The sequence below is a fragment of the Thunnus thynnus genome, chromosome 2 (assembly GCF_963924715.1).
Source record: "Thunnus thynnus chromosome 2, fThuThy2.1, whole genome shotgun sequence".
In the NCBI taxonomy this organism is placed as follows: Eukaryota; Metazoa; Chordata; class Actinopteri; order Scombriformes; family Scombridae; genus Thunnus; species Thunnus thynnus.
Window position 1 is genome coordinate 28,270,209 of NC_089518.1, and position 16,084 is coordinate 28,286,292.

General features: G+C 37.1%; 3 protein-coding genes across 6 annotated transcripts; all 3 read right to left on the minus strand.

Annotated features, from left to right (window-relative positions):
• Positions 1 to 49: 49 nt before the first annotated feature.
• On the minus strand, positions 50 to 2,471 carry dynll1 (dynein, light chain, LC8-type 1). Of its 2 annotated transcripts, none has more exons than XM_067614479.1 (3): positions 2,351 to 2,471; positions 1,439 to 1,577; positions 50 to 444 (listed from the first exon to the last, which is right to left on the minus strand). In XM_067614479.1, the coding sequence occupies exons 2-3, from the start codon at positions 1,568 to 1,570 to the stop codon at positions 307 to 309; spliced, it is 270 nt and encodes an 89-aa protein (XP_067470580.1). In that variant the 5' UTR covers positions 1,571 to 1,577; positions 2,351 to 2,471; the 3' UTR covers positions 50 to 306. The 2 variants fall into 2 exon arrangements, with proteins under 2 accessions (XP_067470580.1, XP_067470571.1); XM_067614470.1 differs by having other exon boundaries at positions 2,347 to 2,471.
• Positions 2,472 to 3,443: 972 nt separating this feature from the next.
• polb (polymerase (DNA directed), beta) lies at positions 3,444 to 10,320 on the minus strand. Its single transcript, XM_067614447.1, has 14 exons — positions 10,103 to 10,320; positions 8,821 to 8,878; positions 8,015 to 8,081; positions 6,844 to 6,918; positions 6,666 to 6,724; positions 6,395 to 6,444; positions 6,157 to 6,208; positions 6,012 to 6,066; positions 5,853 to 5,925; positions 5,681 to 5,751; positions 5,504 to 5,590; positions 5,294 to 5,361; positions 4,840 to 4,979; positions 3,444 to 4,699 (listed from the first exon to the last, which is right to left on the minus strand). Exons 1-14 carry the CDS (start codon positions 10,161 to 10,163, stop codon positions 4,605 to 4,607), a joined length of 1,011 nt encoding a protein of 336 aa, XP_067470548.1. The 5' UTR covers positions 10,164 to 10,320; the 3' UTR covers positions 3,444 to 4,604.
• A 397-nt stretch (positions 10,321 to 10,717) lies between these two features.
• On the minus strand, positions 10,718 to 15,530 carry enkd1 (enkurin domain containing 1). Of its 3 annotated transcripts, none has more exons than XM_067614519.1 (9): positions 15,302 to 15,530; positions 14,853 to 14,967; positions 13,619 to 13,709; positions 12,587 to 12,811; positions 12,198 to 12,370; positions 11,958 to 12,113; positions 11,610 to 11,752; positions 11,323 to 11,459; positions 10,718 to 11,191 (listed from the first exon to the last, which is right to left on the minus strand). In XM_067614519.1, exons 2-9 carry the CDS (start codon positions 14,940 to 14,942, stop codon positions 11,031 to 11,033), a joined length of 1,176 nt encoding a protein of 391 aa, XP_067470620.1. In that variant the 5' UTR covers positions 14,943 to 14,967; positions 15,302 to 15,530; the 3' UTR covers positions 10,718 to 11,030. The 3 variants fall into 3 exon arrangements, with proteins under 3 accessions (XP_067470620.1, XP_067470612.1, XP_067470604.1); XM_067614511.1 differs by having other exon boundaries at positions 15,152 to 15,530; XM_067614503.1 differs by having other exon boundaries at positions 14,853 to 15,530.
• Positions 15,531 to 16,084: the final 554 nt, after the last annotated feature.

The following is a 16,084-nucleotide window of genomic DNA, read 5'->3' on the forward strand; positions in this document are numbered from 1 at the left end:
TGTCCTGGTTCAATTGGCGTATAATGAAATAACCACACCAAACATTGGACCCAGACAGCTTGACAGCAACGCTTTAATTAAAAAATGACATGTCTAACGTAACAAGACAAAAATAAATACAAGTGTTTCATCTCTTTTACATGGCCACGGTTTTTTTTTTGTTTTTTTGTTAATCCTCAAAAACAGAAAGTAGAAAGCAGCACAGAAAAAGGCAGCGGCCCCTTGCCAAGGAATGATAAGTGCCTTTGTCGAGTCAGTCAGTACTGTATGTATGGTCAGCTGTATCGAGAAAAAGCCTTTCTCGTCTCAGCCGGACTTAAACAGCAGAATGGCCACCTGACCCAAGTAGAAGTAGATGAAATGCTTGGTCTCATGAGTCACGTAGCTGCCAAAGTTCCTCCCAACGATGCAGTGCCAGGTCGGGTTATATTTCTTGTCAAACTCCTGAGTGGGACAAAGACACATTGTTCTCATGAAATGTGTGGAGAAATGGGATCAGAAATATGTTACAAATATAAGGAAACATACAGTTTAATGAAGTATATAGATGAAGCATATAGTGTAACAAGCACACTGTACATTATGTGTTTAAAGAGCATCCCATCATTTATGGTGTCGATGGCTTCAAATCATTATTGTTGGAGTGAAATGAACAATGTTCGCTTTTACTTGACAGGCCATCACAGCTCATGTTCCTCCTCAGACCACAGTACTCTTCTTGGCGTTGACTCAATATAGCATGAAATCACTAAATGTTGCACCCAAAATGTTTTCCTACCATTCTCAATAATGTTACTGAGAAAAAGTAGTGTGTGTCATATTAAGAGGAATTTTAGAGGTACAAACGAAGCTTGAGCTGGTTGATAAATTGATATAATGACTAGACTAGACCATATATTGTCCATTTAAATCTTAACTGCTACATTACAGTTAAGAGAGACAATTTTCTAGCTATTTTTTATAGTTCAGCTAAATGAACAGTGAATGCCTCTGGCCATTTGATAATGATCATATTTGACTTCTAGGTAAAACACTATCTTATCATAATGACAATTTTACAATTAACACTTAATTTGCCAAATATGGGAAAATAGCTGTAAACATCATGTTTTCAGGGTGTTTTCCTCTCTATGGTGAGTAGGAATGTCACCATGCAGACAGAGTTGCCATGTGGCCTCTGCAGGACAGTAGGTCCAAGAGGAACCGGTTTCCTCAGGAAGAGTGGAGACAATTGCGAATACCAGGCTGGGCGGGTAACATGTATGATGCACAGGATGGTTGGTCAGAGTGCAAAAATAGCTTTACATCACTGCTGTGGAAAAGCACGTCAATTTTGTCCAAAAACTACGTTTTTTGCTTAGAAACCTGTAGGACAAAGTTGCACTGAGGGAACCTATTGAGGATGTTGGGATGCGTCAGAGGTGTTTTTATTTTTTACCTTTTTGATGTATGCAGCGATGTCTTTCTCGATGTTATACTTCTCCAGGGCCTGTGTGGCACACTCCACGGCGTCCTGCTGCATGTCCTCCGACATGTCAGCATTTTTGATCACTGCCTTTCTGTCAGACATGGTTGCCCTGGGAAACCAAAACACAGCGGAGGATTCATCATCTTCACAAGCGCATTGACACACACACATACACACAATCGACTGGAGACCCTGAGCATCCAAACAGCGCTCATCATCGATTGACTTTAACGGTATTGTATGGAGAACACAAAAAAAGGTCTCACCAACCAGTAAAGAGGGAGGAAAAACAGCTAGTTAGTGACGGAGTATCCATTATATAATAACTGACACATAATATTTGAACTAGCCATTTCTACTTGTGTTGCATAACAACTTCCATCAGCGGCAAGCTCACTGGATGCGCGCTCTGCGTAGTTTCTATGGATACGCAAAGACATTTAAGATTATCGTCTAAAATTTATCCACTAAAATCCTGTGAAATGTGAGGCTGCAAAATGAAAGCACATCGCTGCAAAATAACGTACCAAAACCTTAGACAGCAGTTAAACGTATGCTTTATTTGCCTCAACGTGCAGTATACCAAAAATAAACACCCGATTCTCTTGATAATAGAGTTAACGTTTGGCATAACCAAGACTTGACGTTAACTGAAGTAACGTTGGGATTTAATAGAAAGAGAAAGGCTTTGCTAGCAACATCTCGCCACATGCATATTCAGCGATGGATGAGCGGTTGATTACAGCTCGATAACTAACTGTTCATTCATCCCTCAAAAGGAAAAAAACAGTCTGACTGTAGGCAGAAATGTTAAAAACATTCAAATAAAATAAATGAACATTCTTATAATTTGCTGCATGCGAAATTCTTAAATTTACCTACTAGTCTCCGTATACTGTTCGTCTAGTTTTAAAGAGACGACCGCTCCTGTAGTGACAACTCCCGCGAAGTGGTTGACACAAAACTAATGTGGGTGTGTAGCGGTTAGAGACTGCTGCCTTGACGTCTTCCTATTGGCTGATATTAACGGACACGGCTCTGTTATTGGCTGATTTGAGCCTATCTTTCTGGTGTTTCTCCCTGCATTTTATTTCGAACCATCATGCCTTGCGACACTATCGTTACCGTGGCAACGGTTGTAAATAACTTTCCCATGCCTCACTGGCGATAGCACCGTGAAATAATAAATGTCATGGATGATTATTTTTTCCCTACACACCATCAAGCATACATATTTTATTTTTTATTTATTATCCCCTTTCCAACCCGTTGTGACTTATATTTTGTTAATATAGATACAAAAACAAAAATACAGTACGGAAACTATTTTTTGTACAAGAAATGATGACATACCAGCGTTACAAGAAACATTTTTCGTATATAACTTTACTTCTTACAGTTATTATTTTATCTCATCATAATAAGACCATATGTAGTTAAGAAAAAAACTTTCATATGTTGTTATAACATGGAAAAAAGATATTGTGGCAATGAGAGAAATTGACAGTGATTTAGTTATCTGTTGATTGATGCTTGGTATTTTGTTGTAGAGATATGACAAATGCCCACTGATATTGTGGACACTGTTAGGTAGACTGATCTGGACTTATCCCAATCATTGATATTGACTATTGGTTAGCACCAGTTTTTGGCAATAATACTTGGCATTTTGCCAAATGTAATGCTCTAAAATTATACTGTAAGAACAAACAAAAACATGTTTTCTCTGAGCACATTTTTCTTATGCTGCTACAATATAATGTACGTTACTGAGCACCCATTTTCATGAGAAGGGTGTGTATCACGACTTCATACACTAGAAAAATAGATACTGAAAATGTGTTAAGTGAATACTTGTACTAATACAATAAGTAGTAATACAATTTTTTCATCAATTCATCTCAGTTATATGCAAGTAAAATTTGTTTCTGCAATTCCCACCATTTCCCATCAATGAGCAGGAGACCAAGAATGATTAAAAAGCATTATTAAAATTCTTTATTCACAACCATCCACATACATAACTGTATGAACTTCCTAAGCCTAATATTCAAATTTTTTGTTACAGATTGAAATCTGTATCACCAAAATATACTGTAGTATTTCCTTCACAGTTATCTGACTTTGTTATTGTATCTGCTGCTTTTCAGAGTGATTCCCTTATGGCTTCCCTGAAGATACAATAATTTTCTGACCTAACAAACACACACAATCATTTTCACAAAACCAAATACAATAGATTCATCAAGACTACCAGCATAACAGTCATATTCACACATTATCAATAACTAAGGAAAATGTATATTCTGATTTGTCTCCCGAAAATGATAAGGATTTTGTCCACAAATTGGATGTACATAACCAGAAGCTGCCGTAAAAAGACTGTCAAGTCTTTCAACCTTAGACACTGTTTGCATCAGTCTTGTTATCCACTTGAATTTAACAACAGTACAACCACAAATTCATTAACTTGCCCAAACTTGATCAGAAATATTTCTGGTTTAAAAGTCACACACTTTAAATTTACACAGTCAAGGAGGAAAACGTTTATTCTGCTGTGTTGTCAAAATGTTTAACATCAACACATTAGCACACCTTTGCACCACGCTGTTTGTGTTTAAGGGCACCATTGTTAAGAAAAACAATTTTCCTGAAAAACATCTGTAAAACATTGGCAACAAACATAATGGGAGTAACTGTAACAGAAGCCAGGCCACATCAACACTGCTCGTCTGTAGACTGTGGTAAAGGGATGCCATAGTTTTGTCATATATAAATTAAAAAGTAGTGCGAGAGGTAAAATGTACTGTTGAACATGATTTAAAAACTTTAAAAGCTTTTTAAAAATGAGCCCCAAAACCTTCACAAAGAAACTTGACAATGGAGAAATGAACCAGAGATCATTTCTGTGCATGTGTATGTTTAAAATGTAACAGATGGTGAGCATAATAATAGTTTAACTTAAGACAGAAAAAAATGTCCAGAACTACAGTTAAAATTACTTTCATAGTTTTTTTTTTTCCAATAACACAGTCGAATAGTATATTAATGAGTGCCACACGAGTACACACATTTGTAAACATGCTTAAAGTCTTGTTTGGAGTGAAGCTGATGTAACCGAAAGCTGTGATGTGCTTCACTCGCTGCGCTCCTTTGGCTCCCTGTACCTGTACTGGATGTACTCAAAGATGTCTCTCTCGCTATCCACCAACAGAGGCTCCCCAGCCATACCTACAACAGAGCCATACAGAAAAATAACTGACATTAAAAGCCGAAAGCATTAATCATTGGTTATTGACTCATGATAGGAGTCACACAGGGCCTGGGAAGAGTTCAGAAGTTCAAATTTTATATATTTAACTGACACTCACCAGTGACCCCAAGTGGTCGTATGGTGTACTCATTAAGAGTGAAGCCCTTCTCCAGAGCGTGAGTTCTCATGTTTTTATTGAAGATATCACTTCCAGTGAAGTACAACACGCCACAGTAGTACTGGTCCTTGGGAATTAACCTTGAAGCAATGATCAAAGAGCAGTTAGAGAGCAGAGCGATTTATACAGGAGGTTGCCTTTTTACTGTATTTACGGTACATCCAAATGGACCTCCTGGTTACTGTAGTAGGTAAAGACAACATTTTAACTGAAAGATCCCGTATTTAATCCCCTTAACAAACAAAATGATGGACAACAGTCAGATATCTTAACCAAGGATTCTTTAGCAACAAAATGAATCTTTTTCCATTAACTCAGCCCATGTTGCTCTGCACAACAGTATCTGCTGAATGCCTACAATATAAATGTTAAAAGCAATATAAAAAAATGGCACCTAATATCAATACGCCTGTGAAGGTATTCCTCCTCATCTTCATCACTCTGTTGCAGTTGGCAGACTCCCTAGAAAAACAAGATCCAGCACATCGTAATCACAGTCATGCGCTATATGGGTTGGGTACAGTTACTGTACTAACTGTGTTACTGATCACAACATCAAACACATGCAGCAGAGCACATGGGAGGAAGTAAACAGCGGCCTCACCATGAACTTGGTGTCTCCTTTAGACAGAGTGTCGGTCACAAACCCAATGGACTCCAAATGGTCGACCACGGCGTGGAGGAGTTTGGGCTGGAAAAGAAGATGAATGGAGATAAATTAATTGTAAAAAAAGTAAAATTCATGGTATGATAACTGAGCTAAAGAGGAAAAGAGTCTTACTTGTTTCTCAGTCTGAGAGGTGTAGTTTGGGTGGGTCAGCAAAATATCAATATCACCACTGGATGCTGCACCTGGAAATGATGAACATGTGCATGTGAAACAATATTATGATTACCAGAGTTTGAACCGCTATCATGAACTGAAAATTAATAGTGATGAGGTGAAGCTTTACCTCTCCTGTAACTTCCACAGATTGTTCCGATATAGTCTGTATCGATCTTCTTCAACTCTCCAATAATAAGAGTCTAAACGAGGACATGAGTACACAGTGTAAGAAAACTTGAAATAAAACTAATTTGATGACAACAAACAAATCTAAATGTTTGATCACCTCCATCTGTTCCATTTCAGCTCGTGGAATCCTTTTCTCAAATTCCTCAAAATACCTGAAAGCAGTAAAATGATCCATTAAACACAGCTAAATACAAGAAGTATTAAGGATAGTTACAAACTTTTTAGCATTTAGCCAAACTCACCTGAGTCCAATCTGTTGATGATGGTTTAGCTTGTGCTCAATCTTTTTCAAATCTAAAAAATAAAACAATAACAACAAAGAACATTGATCATTTGAAATCCCAAATACCCCAGTGCCAAAACTACATTGTGCACAACATTTATTGAGCCTGCAATATAGTGTATGTAGGATAAAATATGAAAGCCTACAGAACAAGAACAAGTTTAAACAACATTTTGTGAGTCATCTGCTTAACAAACCTTCTAATGTCTTCACCCCTTCTTCAAAAAACTTCCTGGCAGCAGCAGGGCTAAAGTCAAGACCCAAGAGATTTGAGTGTTTATTACATGAAGCACAAGCAGTAAAATCTACATGGATAAATAAATCTCAAAACATTCCTCTCTGCCTCTGAAGTGGCCGTTGAACTGGTCAGCCAGTGCATTTTAATAACTTATGACGCACTTAACTGTGAATGTGTGTACACAACATTCAGAAGGTTTTTAATTTAGATTAGTAACACTTAAGACGTACCCAATTCCAGTGACTCTAGTGAGGAAATTGATTGAAGAGCTGGTGTCATCATTTCGAATCTAAAAGAAAATATAAAAGTAGCGCATCAGTCTGATTAGTGTGTTACATTTAAGCTATTATTAATCTTGTATTTATAAAGTGAAGCATGAAATATGTTTTCCCACACCCCAAGACTCACTTTTTCCAGCTTCCGTAGCTTGCCGGTTTGTAAGAACTCATCAATCTTTTCAGCTATTTTAGCTCCAACGCCATCCTGTTGAAATGTGAAAAACCAACATGAGGGCGCCAAACATTACAATGTGCAACGATTATGTAAGATGTGCAGGGTGGCTGCTGACAGACATTTTTAGGCTACAGCAGAGGGCATCACATAACACACAACAGCACACAGCAACATGAACACATCGGTGGTACAGAGGACAAATAATGATGGAGTCATTTCCAGTTTCCAGGCATCATTATGCTCTAATTAATCAACAAAAGCAGTTAGGATCAAGTCATTGGTCCCGGTGACACTGAGGAAATTTAAAAATATAACTACAATGCACAATGAATCTGAGATGTCAACAAGAAAAAAAACAGGTGTGGACATGCCAACAAAATTATGTTATTACTGTAATTAGAAAACTTAAATATTAATTATTATATGTATAGGAGGAAATTAAGCAATCATCATTCTATCAATAGATCCATCTACATAGACATCATAATTTACTTCTGATGACGATAGTCTTGATCAATAGTTACTAGTACATTTTGTAAATTTAAAAAGATTTGAACACACCTATTTTCAGGGAAATTAACATTACTGACTTTTCCCACTTGTGAGACACAATACTGTGATTGTGGTTCTGTGTCATGTCACTGCAGCCATTTAGAGATAAAAGAATATCCTGCTGATGCATCACATTTAAATGGTCTAAATTTGATATTTATTAATATAATATAATATAATATAATATATTGTATTGTATTGGCTAAACTGCGGATACAATGACTGGCTTTCAGCTGCCTTCCATGAAAGAGATAATAATCACAGGGTGAAAGAAAAGAAAATGACTGGAACCAAGAACACAAAGAAACCGTTCAATATCAAAACGTTATGCTGAAAAATGTACCGGGTGATATACTGACTCATACGCCAATAACTATTAAACATTATAAGCTTCACAAGAATATATTTACTGCAGTTCGGGGCACTGCTTTGCCATGTGACAATAAGTGCTTGCAACGCTAAATTTCATTAAACCTCTGGACAACTATCAATATATAATTTTTTTGTGCATTTATATTGTGTGTCAAAATGCACCAACATATTATTTATGAAGGCAGCTACATGACGCACATACCAGTTTCTTGGCCTCTTCACCATTTTTAATCTTGTTAGGGTACTTGGAAATGGTGGATGCTGCTTTCCTGGTGACAAAGCACAGGAGAAAAGTTTTGTAATGGCAAAACAATGCGCTAATAAAAACAAAATTCTGCTGAATTCTATGTACAAGAAGGTGAAATAATGATAAACACTAGAGCTGCAACGATTAGTCGATTAATCGATTAGTTGCCAACTGTTTTGATAAGAAATTCTCAAATGTGAACCTTTTCTTGTTTCTTTAGTCTATGACAGTAAACTGAATATCTTTGGGTTGTAGACTGCTGTTCGGGACAGAGGAAGACATCTGAGGACGTCATCTTGGGCGTGATCAACATTTTCCACCATTTTCTGACATCTTATAAACCAAACAACTAATCGATTAATCAAATTAAATAATTAACAGATTAATTGATAGTGAAAATAATTGTTAGTTGCAGCCCTAGTAAACATACTTGAGGAGTACTGCGTTATAGGTGTTTAATATTTAGTCTACCCTCATTGATATAAAAGGGGTGGACAAAATATAACAAAGTACAAGTCATCAGCACCTCAAACTACACCCTTCAAAATAACCATAAAGCTAATCAACACTTCTCCAAAACAGTTTCAATCATGATTTATTGCAGAGCTGTTGTATTACCTGGGTGTACCTACTAAATTGCTAACTGAGTGTCTGTTTTCTATGCAAATGACCACTGAATCTGTTATATTTCAACAGCAATATATCTGTCACTACATGCTGATATATGAACACCTCACTGCTGCTGAGGCTTCAGAACTTACCTGTAAGCATTGTACTTGTGAATTGCCCTGTTGACATTCTTCTCATAATTGGCCAGCTCTGGAAACAAAAATAAAACATTGCATGACTCCCTATTTCGCTCATACTCCTGTTGTTTATTACAGCAGAGGAAAGTAACAAAGTACATTTACTGAAGTACTGTCCTTAAGTACAATTTTGAGGTACTTGTACTTTATTTGAGTATTTCCATTTGATGCTACTTAATACTTCCACTCCACTACATTTCAATACAATATTGTATTTTCTACTCCACTACATTTACTTGACAGCTTTGGTTACTTTTCAGATGAAGATTTGACACAATAGATAATATAACAAGCTTTTAAAATACAACACATTGTTAAAGATGAAACCAGAAGTTTCCAACCTTTTTGGCTTTTGACATCTTACAAAAAGCAGTGTGTAGTCAGGGTCACATTTCAGATGTCTGTGAGTTGTTAACAGCTCCACCAAATAGTGATTTTTCCCTCTAAACTTCTCACATGGTTTCATTTCAATAAATGTTCAAATGATCCAATTTTTCACCAAAAATCAAAGATTAGAGAAAAAGTCCAAAAACCAAAAGCAGATTTGTGTATCAGAACTTTGTTTTTTCTTCTTTCCTCTCCCATTAATCATCTCACGACCCCTCAGATTTATCTTGTGACCCTTTGGAGGGGCCTGACACCTAGGTTGAGAATCACTGAACTGAAGTAGCTAACTGTATATTAAGTAGTTCAAACTAGCTCCACCTCCAGCAGCTATAACAGTAACATGCTGCTTATACCCTGATGCTTCAGTATTAATAATATAATGATGTCATATATAATAATATATCAATCAAAGGGGCCAAACCAATACTTTTACTACATTTTGCTGCTAATACTTATGTACTTTTATTTAAGTAGGATTTTTCATGCGGGACTTTTACTTGTAAGGGAGTATTTTTGCATAGCGGCATTTTTACTGAAGTAAAGGATCTGAATACTTCCACTGCTTTATTGCCACTATTACAGGATCTGCCAACTCAGCTAAAGGCAGGAGGAGGCATTTAAATGACATGACAGTGACTATCAGCGTCCTAGAAACCAATATTTTACTTCTAATAAACCCAGACAACAAATGCGAGAAAGAACAGCATCCGAGTATATAAATATATATATACAAATATAAACAATTTATGCAAAACTGTTTTAGCGTTATTATTATTATTCAAAACAACAACATGAATGTCACGCTAGCTAATGTTAGCTAAGCTCAACCGTATGACTCCTCTTCACGTACCGACAAGAAAGTCTGTTATTCCCTCATTGAGGGATTCCTGCGGCGCTTTCCTCTTGCTCATTGTTGAGTTTCTAAATGATCAAATATCCGTTGGAACTTCCAACTATCTTTTATGCATGAATGAAAAGTTAACAAGTCTTTGTAGTCTTAGCTAGCTTCTCACTAGCACATTAGCAAGCTAGCTCAAGCTGAACAATGACCGACAGACGTAAAACGTAGGGGGAGGAGCGTACGTCTACGTCACAAATGACCCAAAATATGAATGACGTCATCCCATCAGCTCTGGTTGACTTTAATTTGTACATGAAAAGTGTACCTACGTTGATGTATTATCAAGTTATTTTCCGTGTCCCCTGATAAACTTTATGTTGTCCTTCATTATTATTGTTTACCTATTATTTTTTAGATATTATTTGATTATGTTGTAAGGATCTTATAATAATTAAATATTACTTTTATTTATTTTAAATATTTCGTATTTTTTCATTATTTTTTAAACATAAGTAGAAAATGAGACACAACTTGCTCACTTCCCAATTAGATCTTGAAGACTGGGTGCTGGATCCTTATGGTAGTTAATCATAAAAAAGAAACATAAATAGACAAGAGGCAGAGAACGAGAGAACAATGATATTTTTAATTACATAAGAATGCATATTTTCTATTAAGCTGCTGAATGTCTGTATGTTTGTGATGTTCGATAAAAGCAGAAAAAAACCACGATTAATCGATTATCAAAATAGTTGGCAATTAATTTAATAGTTGACAACTGATTGATTAATCGTTTCAGCTCTACTCACAACTCTTACATAATAAGCTATGTTTCAAGGTTCAGTGTTATGTGACATAATGTAACAACAAAATGAAAAGCATGCTCAATTCAGCAAGTGGAGTTACAGGACCATCTCCTTATTTTCCTCCTCGTGTGTTAGGAATTAATTTTTATGTAAACTTTGTCCCTGGAAAATATTTTAATGGCCTCCTCGATTTCAGAAAGCCTGCAATCAAGATGAGCCCGACGTGAGCGAAAACTCAGGTTGTCGGCTTTGAGCGGGAGCGACAGCAGCTCTGTCACCAGGGAGCGATGGGCTATGGAGAAAGAAAAAAACCCCAGCAACAACAGTATTAGAAAGCCAAATATTCACTGTAAATATAAAATATTTAAGTAAATGTTGCCATTATGAATACAATAGCAGAGATAAAGAGCAACAGAGGCGTACTCTCTTTGAGGGACTGCAGTGTTTCCTGTCTTTCACTCTCAGGCATCAAGGTGTGACCAGCTGGAGTGGCAGGATCAGGTGCATTCCTCCTCCTCTCCTCTTCCTCTTTACGCCACTGCTCCTTCCTTTCCTTAAGACTGTGAATGTTTAAGTGTCAATGAGAGAACAGAAAAGAACACTGAAAGTATGTCAAAATAAACCTGTGGTGAAAAATTGTGTGTTTCTACCAAACAGGCTACTTTTAAGTTGATTATAATTAAGGTAAGATATGGTCTAAGAATACTCACTACTGCGGCACCTGTCCTTTGACAGCACTGGGCACTGGCTTATCTTTGAGGTTTGTGAGGGACTGGGACCGATGCAGCTGAGTCGTTCCTGCAGCCCGTGCATTATATTTTATGAAGTCTATCATCTGGCCTTTAATCTGTAACTGTATCCACATATAGCAACACAAAGAATTGAAAAAAACAGCAAATCTTGCAGATGCATATTCATGTTATTTGTTTAATAAAACATTTTAGGGCAACAGACAAGAGTTGCAAACCCTACTCTTAACAACTTCTTTGACAGACAAATGGTATAATCAATATACTATACTATAAATCAATAAGTACACATTTATTGGCTATTCTTACTTGCAAGTTCTGGTCCTCTGTAGAGGCACCAGAGTCGGGGCGTTGCATAGTCACAGGAGAAGCTTTTGAGTGTGGTCTTTGTGAGGGCGGAGATCCACTGTTTGAGTGACCCCTCAGAAAGTTTTGACACTGTGGTTTAACAGATGGGCTGGAAACCTGCATGAAAGACTGGATTAAAACTGGTCTGGAGGAAATGTACATAACTCAAGGACTTCCATTTTCCGCAGACATGCTTGTTACCTGTAGCTGGGCCATGACCCTGGATGGGACGTTCTGGTATTTGGAGGCGGTCCAAAGAGCTTTGACTGGAGCAGGACGGGACTGTGCTCGTTCAGCCTCCTGCTCTTTGCAGCGTTTCTGGATTTCCCGGAGCCGTCGCACATTCTCTTTACCAAAGTCATGTACTCGCTGTTCTGAGGGCCAAGGGTCAAAAAGGTTGTCTAAATTACTTATTAATTTTCAATATTTTCACTGTGGTCATCCAAACATTTATTCACACTTGCTATTAATCAGAAATAGAAAAACTAGGAGTAATAATACACACTGACACCTGCATTCAACACCAAACTGGACAGCTCTTTTTTTGAATAGCACAAATTTACAGACCTGAAAACATCAAATGCACTTACTCTGTCTGGGAACTTGTGTGATAGAGACCCCGTCTAGTTTGAGTAATTCCCCCACAACTCCTCTCTGTGCTCGTTCCAGAATATGGGTGGCGTTAGGGCTGACACGTGGAGGATGTGCTGGGGTACGAGCACTGTAGCAGCCAGGGTACAACACAGGATCTGGAGCGAGCGGCCCTGAGAGCAGGGTCAAAGTCCCATCCTGGTTTCCCTCTAAACGACCACGAGCTGGAAGAAGAAAGAAAATGAGTTCACTTCAGCCTAACATTTATTTCAAACACATTCACAAAGCATGTTAAAAGCAATTCCATAGATGTGATGTATCTAGGACTAATTTATAAAAGTGGTGAAGGATTTACGCTTTAACGTATCCTTAAAATAATTTCCCATAGCAATGCTATTGTTTGAAAAGGTTAGTTTACAATAAAAATCCATACGATTAAACACGATATAAACTCTGACTGGCTTAATAATTTCACCACAAATAAGGAGAACTTTGATACTAATATGATGATATGATATGGTTCTAACATGTCCTATCAAATACAGCAGTAAAACACAAACCAAACAAAACATTTTATGGGAGACAAAAGCAACTTGGATGCACAGCTCATAATCATGAGCAACATCTTCCAACAATGCCATAGAAGCCATGGTTGAGTACTGTTTTCAAATTTAGCACATAATAGTGTATCTAATCACTTTTTTGCTTTAAATATATTTGTTTTTACTCTTAATTACTCTGCCTTTGGCTGATAATGTACCAATAAAGTTGTTCAGAAGGTGTTTCCTTTATGAATCACCTGCACAATGCACTCTGAAATGGATACTAATTGTATTCATTCAAGTTTAAAGAAAAAAAAGTGCCCAAAAAGTAGAATTTACATGTTATTTCCATTAAACTGAACAACTGTCTGATTAAGCTGAACTGCATAAAGACAGGCTGATATTTACTGTCAAATGTTACTGAAATGACAGAGTAAATTGTGTTTAAAGGGGGATTTTAATTTAACAGAACATCTGACTGTATCTAACCTGAAGCAGGTCGTTTGTAGTACTGAGGAAACAGAGAAGGATCTGGGGGGATCGGCCCGGATATTGATGAAGGCCCCTCGCACATCGGAAGCTGTAAATCAACAGTTATGATATCAGCAAACATTCACAATCAAAGGTAGAACTTGACACAGTGATAAACTGAACATTGGCTTTAAAGTTGAAGCCCCCGTCCACTCAAAAATATGATTTTCTTCTTGTTCCTACAGTTGGATGTTTAAGCTTCACTGTGCAGAGTTTGAAACTTAGAGGCTGTTTTTACATTCATCTGCTGAAAGAGGAAAGTTTCTCTGTGCTCATTGAAAAATATTAAGAGGTGGGCCTACGATCATGATTTGTGACATCACAACTAGTTTAGAAGCCAATCCTGGTCCAGTATGCAACTTACAAAGGTGTGATGTGGAAAATTGAAGCCTCTACTGCACAAAAACTGAGAACGGATTTCACAGTGAAGTAAAGGACATCATGTATCCAGCAGTTAAACTTATGATATTAAATATATTTGCATTTTTATAGATTCTGGAATTTTTAACGAGGGAGAAAGAGCAGATGCATAATTGAACTTTTTTGTGGAAAAACCACATCAGACACAGATTATTATTCAAAGAAGAGTATTTTACAACATGTCTGGAGGGGATCTTTAAGCAAGATAATAATTAGCTATAAGCTAACTCTGGTACAGTACATCAAATGGTAACATTTATGCTTAACACTGTACATGGTCCCAATAAATAAATATGTATAATATATAATTACTGATTTGCCTGCAGGGGGTGCGATAGCTTATTGCATTTTTCTAACAAAATACAAGTCATTGAGTAAACCAAACCCCACAGACTGTTTCTGACTATGTACCAGTGCAGTTGCTTTGATTTTAGGTTCAGTAGTCTGTATGCGGGGCTGCCGAGTAACTAGGGCGTTATAACTCAAATAAAATCATTGAATGAATGAATGAATGAATGAATGAGTCATTCTTATGAATATGTACGTTACATTGCTTGCTAACGTTATCCAACTACATTTTTGATAATTTTTAGCTATTGTAATATAGCGTGTTGTAAAGTTGGCTAATCAACACAGGCTCATTCGACGTTGCGTGAATCCTCTGTAAACAACACAAATAATTACAGTAGCTTAGCAAACAACTACAACCGGTTTAACTTCACTGAACAGAGAAAGAAACAAAGAAAGAAACAAATATAAATCGTTTAACTACCTTTAATATGGTCTTGTTTATCAGTTGAGGATTTTGTCCACGCAGACTGATGACGCTAGGATCAACGCTTGTTTCAATACTCGTCTCCATGGTAACGGAGCCGCCGCACACAGACCTAGATCAGATAGAAGAAAACTTTCCCAAATACAGACTGCGACGTCTCGCAAAATTTGACAGAAATTCATACAAATCATTTAACTGATAAGCAGTTAAAGTTTTATTAGATGTAAGAAAAACACACACAGCGACAGACTACAAGCGACAGCCCACAAATGGTGTGTTACGGTTAGATACTTTACAGTTATGTTCGGCTGTGGCGCAGTAGATGGTAGATAGCAGAGCTTGGATTACAGTAGCAGTAATAATAATAGTAATGCGATAACAATGATAATACTATAGCCGACACCATCATTTAACGCTAATAGCTTCTCAGTCCCGAGCCTGTTCACCTGTGTTGTTGTCTTTTGGAAAACTACGAGTTCTAGCAGGTAAATTTCTGTTGTATTCTTACGGATATCCTCTGAGTTTTGCCTCGCAGGCTGATTTCAACCCTTTAAACCCCTGCGTCATTCACTAGGACTGTCAGACCCACATTTTAACTCTTTTCTGACACTATTAAATTCAAACATAGCCAATAGATCATTAGACTGTGCTGGATCGGTACATCTCCCACAATATGAGATTAACGTTTGCCTGACAGTTCAGTTAAAGGGCTCAACAAAGGACTGGTCATCAGCTAGCGGTCATTGCCCCCGAGTGGTGCAAGAGTCTTATTACACCAAAACAAGTGCAGTACTTTCATAACAACAGTATGCTCCCCACTACCACGGCTATTATGTATAAAAATGGATCATATAATTAATTTTAAAAAAAGAAAGTATTTTTGAGTTGTTGCAGTGCAATTTAAAATAACCAGACTTGAACTTTCTTTAGTAGCCTTAGACACATTTAAACCAGCTTTAATTTTTAGTGACGATTTTTTGGGGGAAAAAAACCAAAACGTAGTTGACAGCATACACCTGGGGTAGCTTATAGTTTATACAATAATACAACTATAAACCCTATTTTTCATGAATATCATAGAAACATTGGGGTGATACTGTCAGACATTTTGGCTTATCCTCAACTGACAACACTTCCTGAGCATGAGTGGATCTTCTTCACATGAGTGCTCACATAGCGGTAAACATGTGGTAAACATGTGTAAAACATTTACGAGTCGTAAGTTTCTT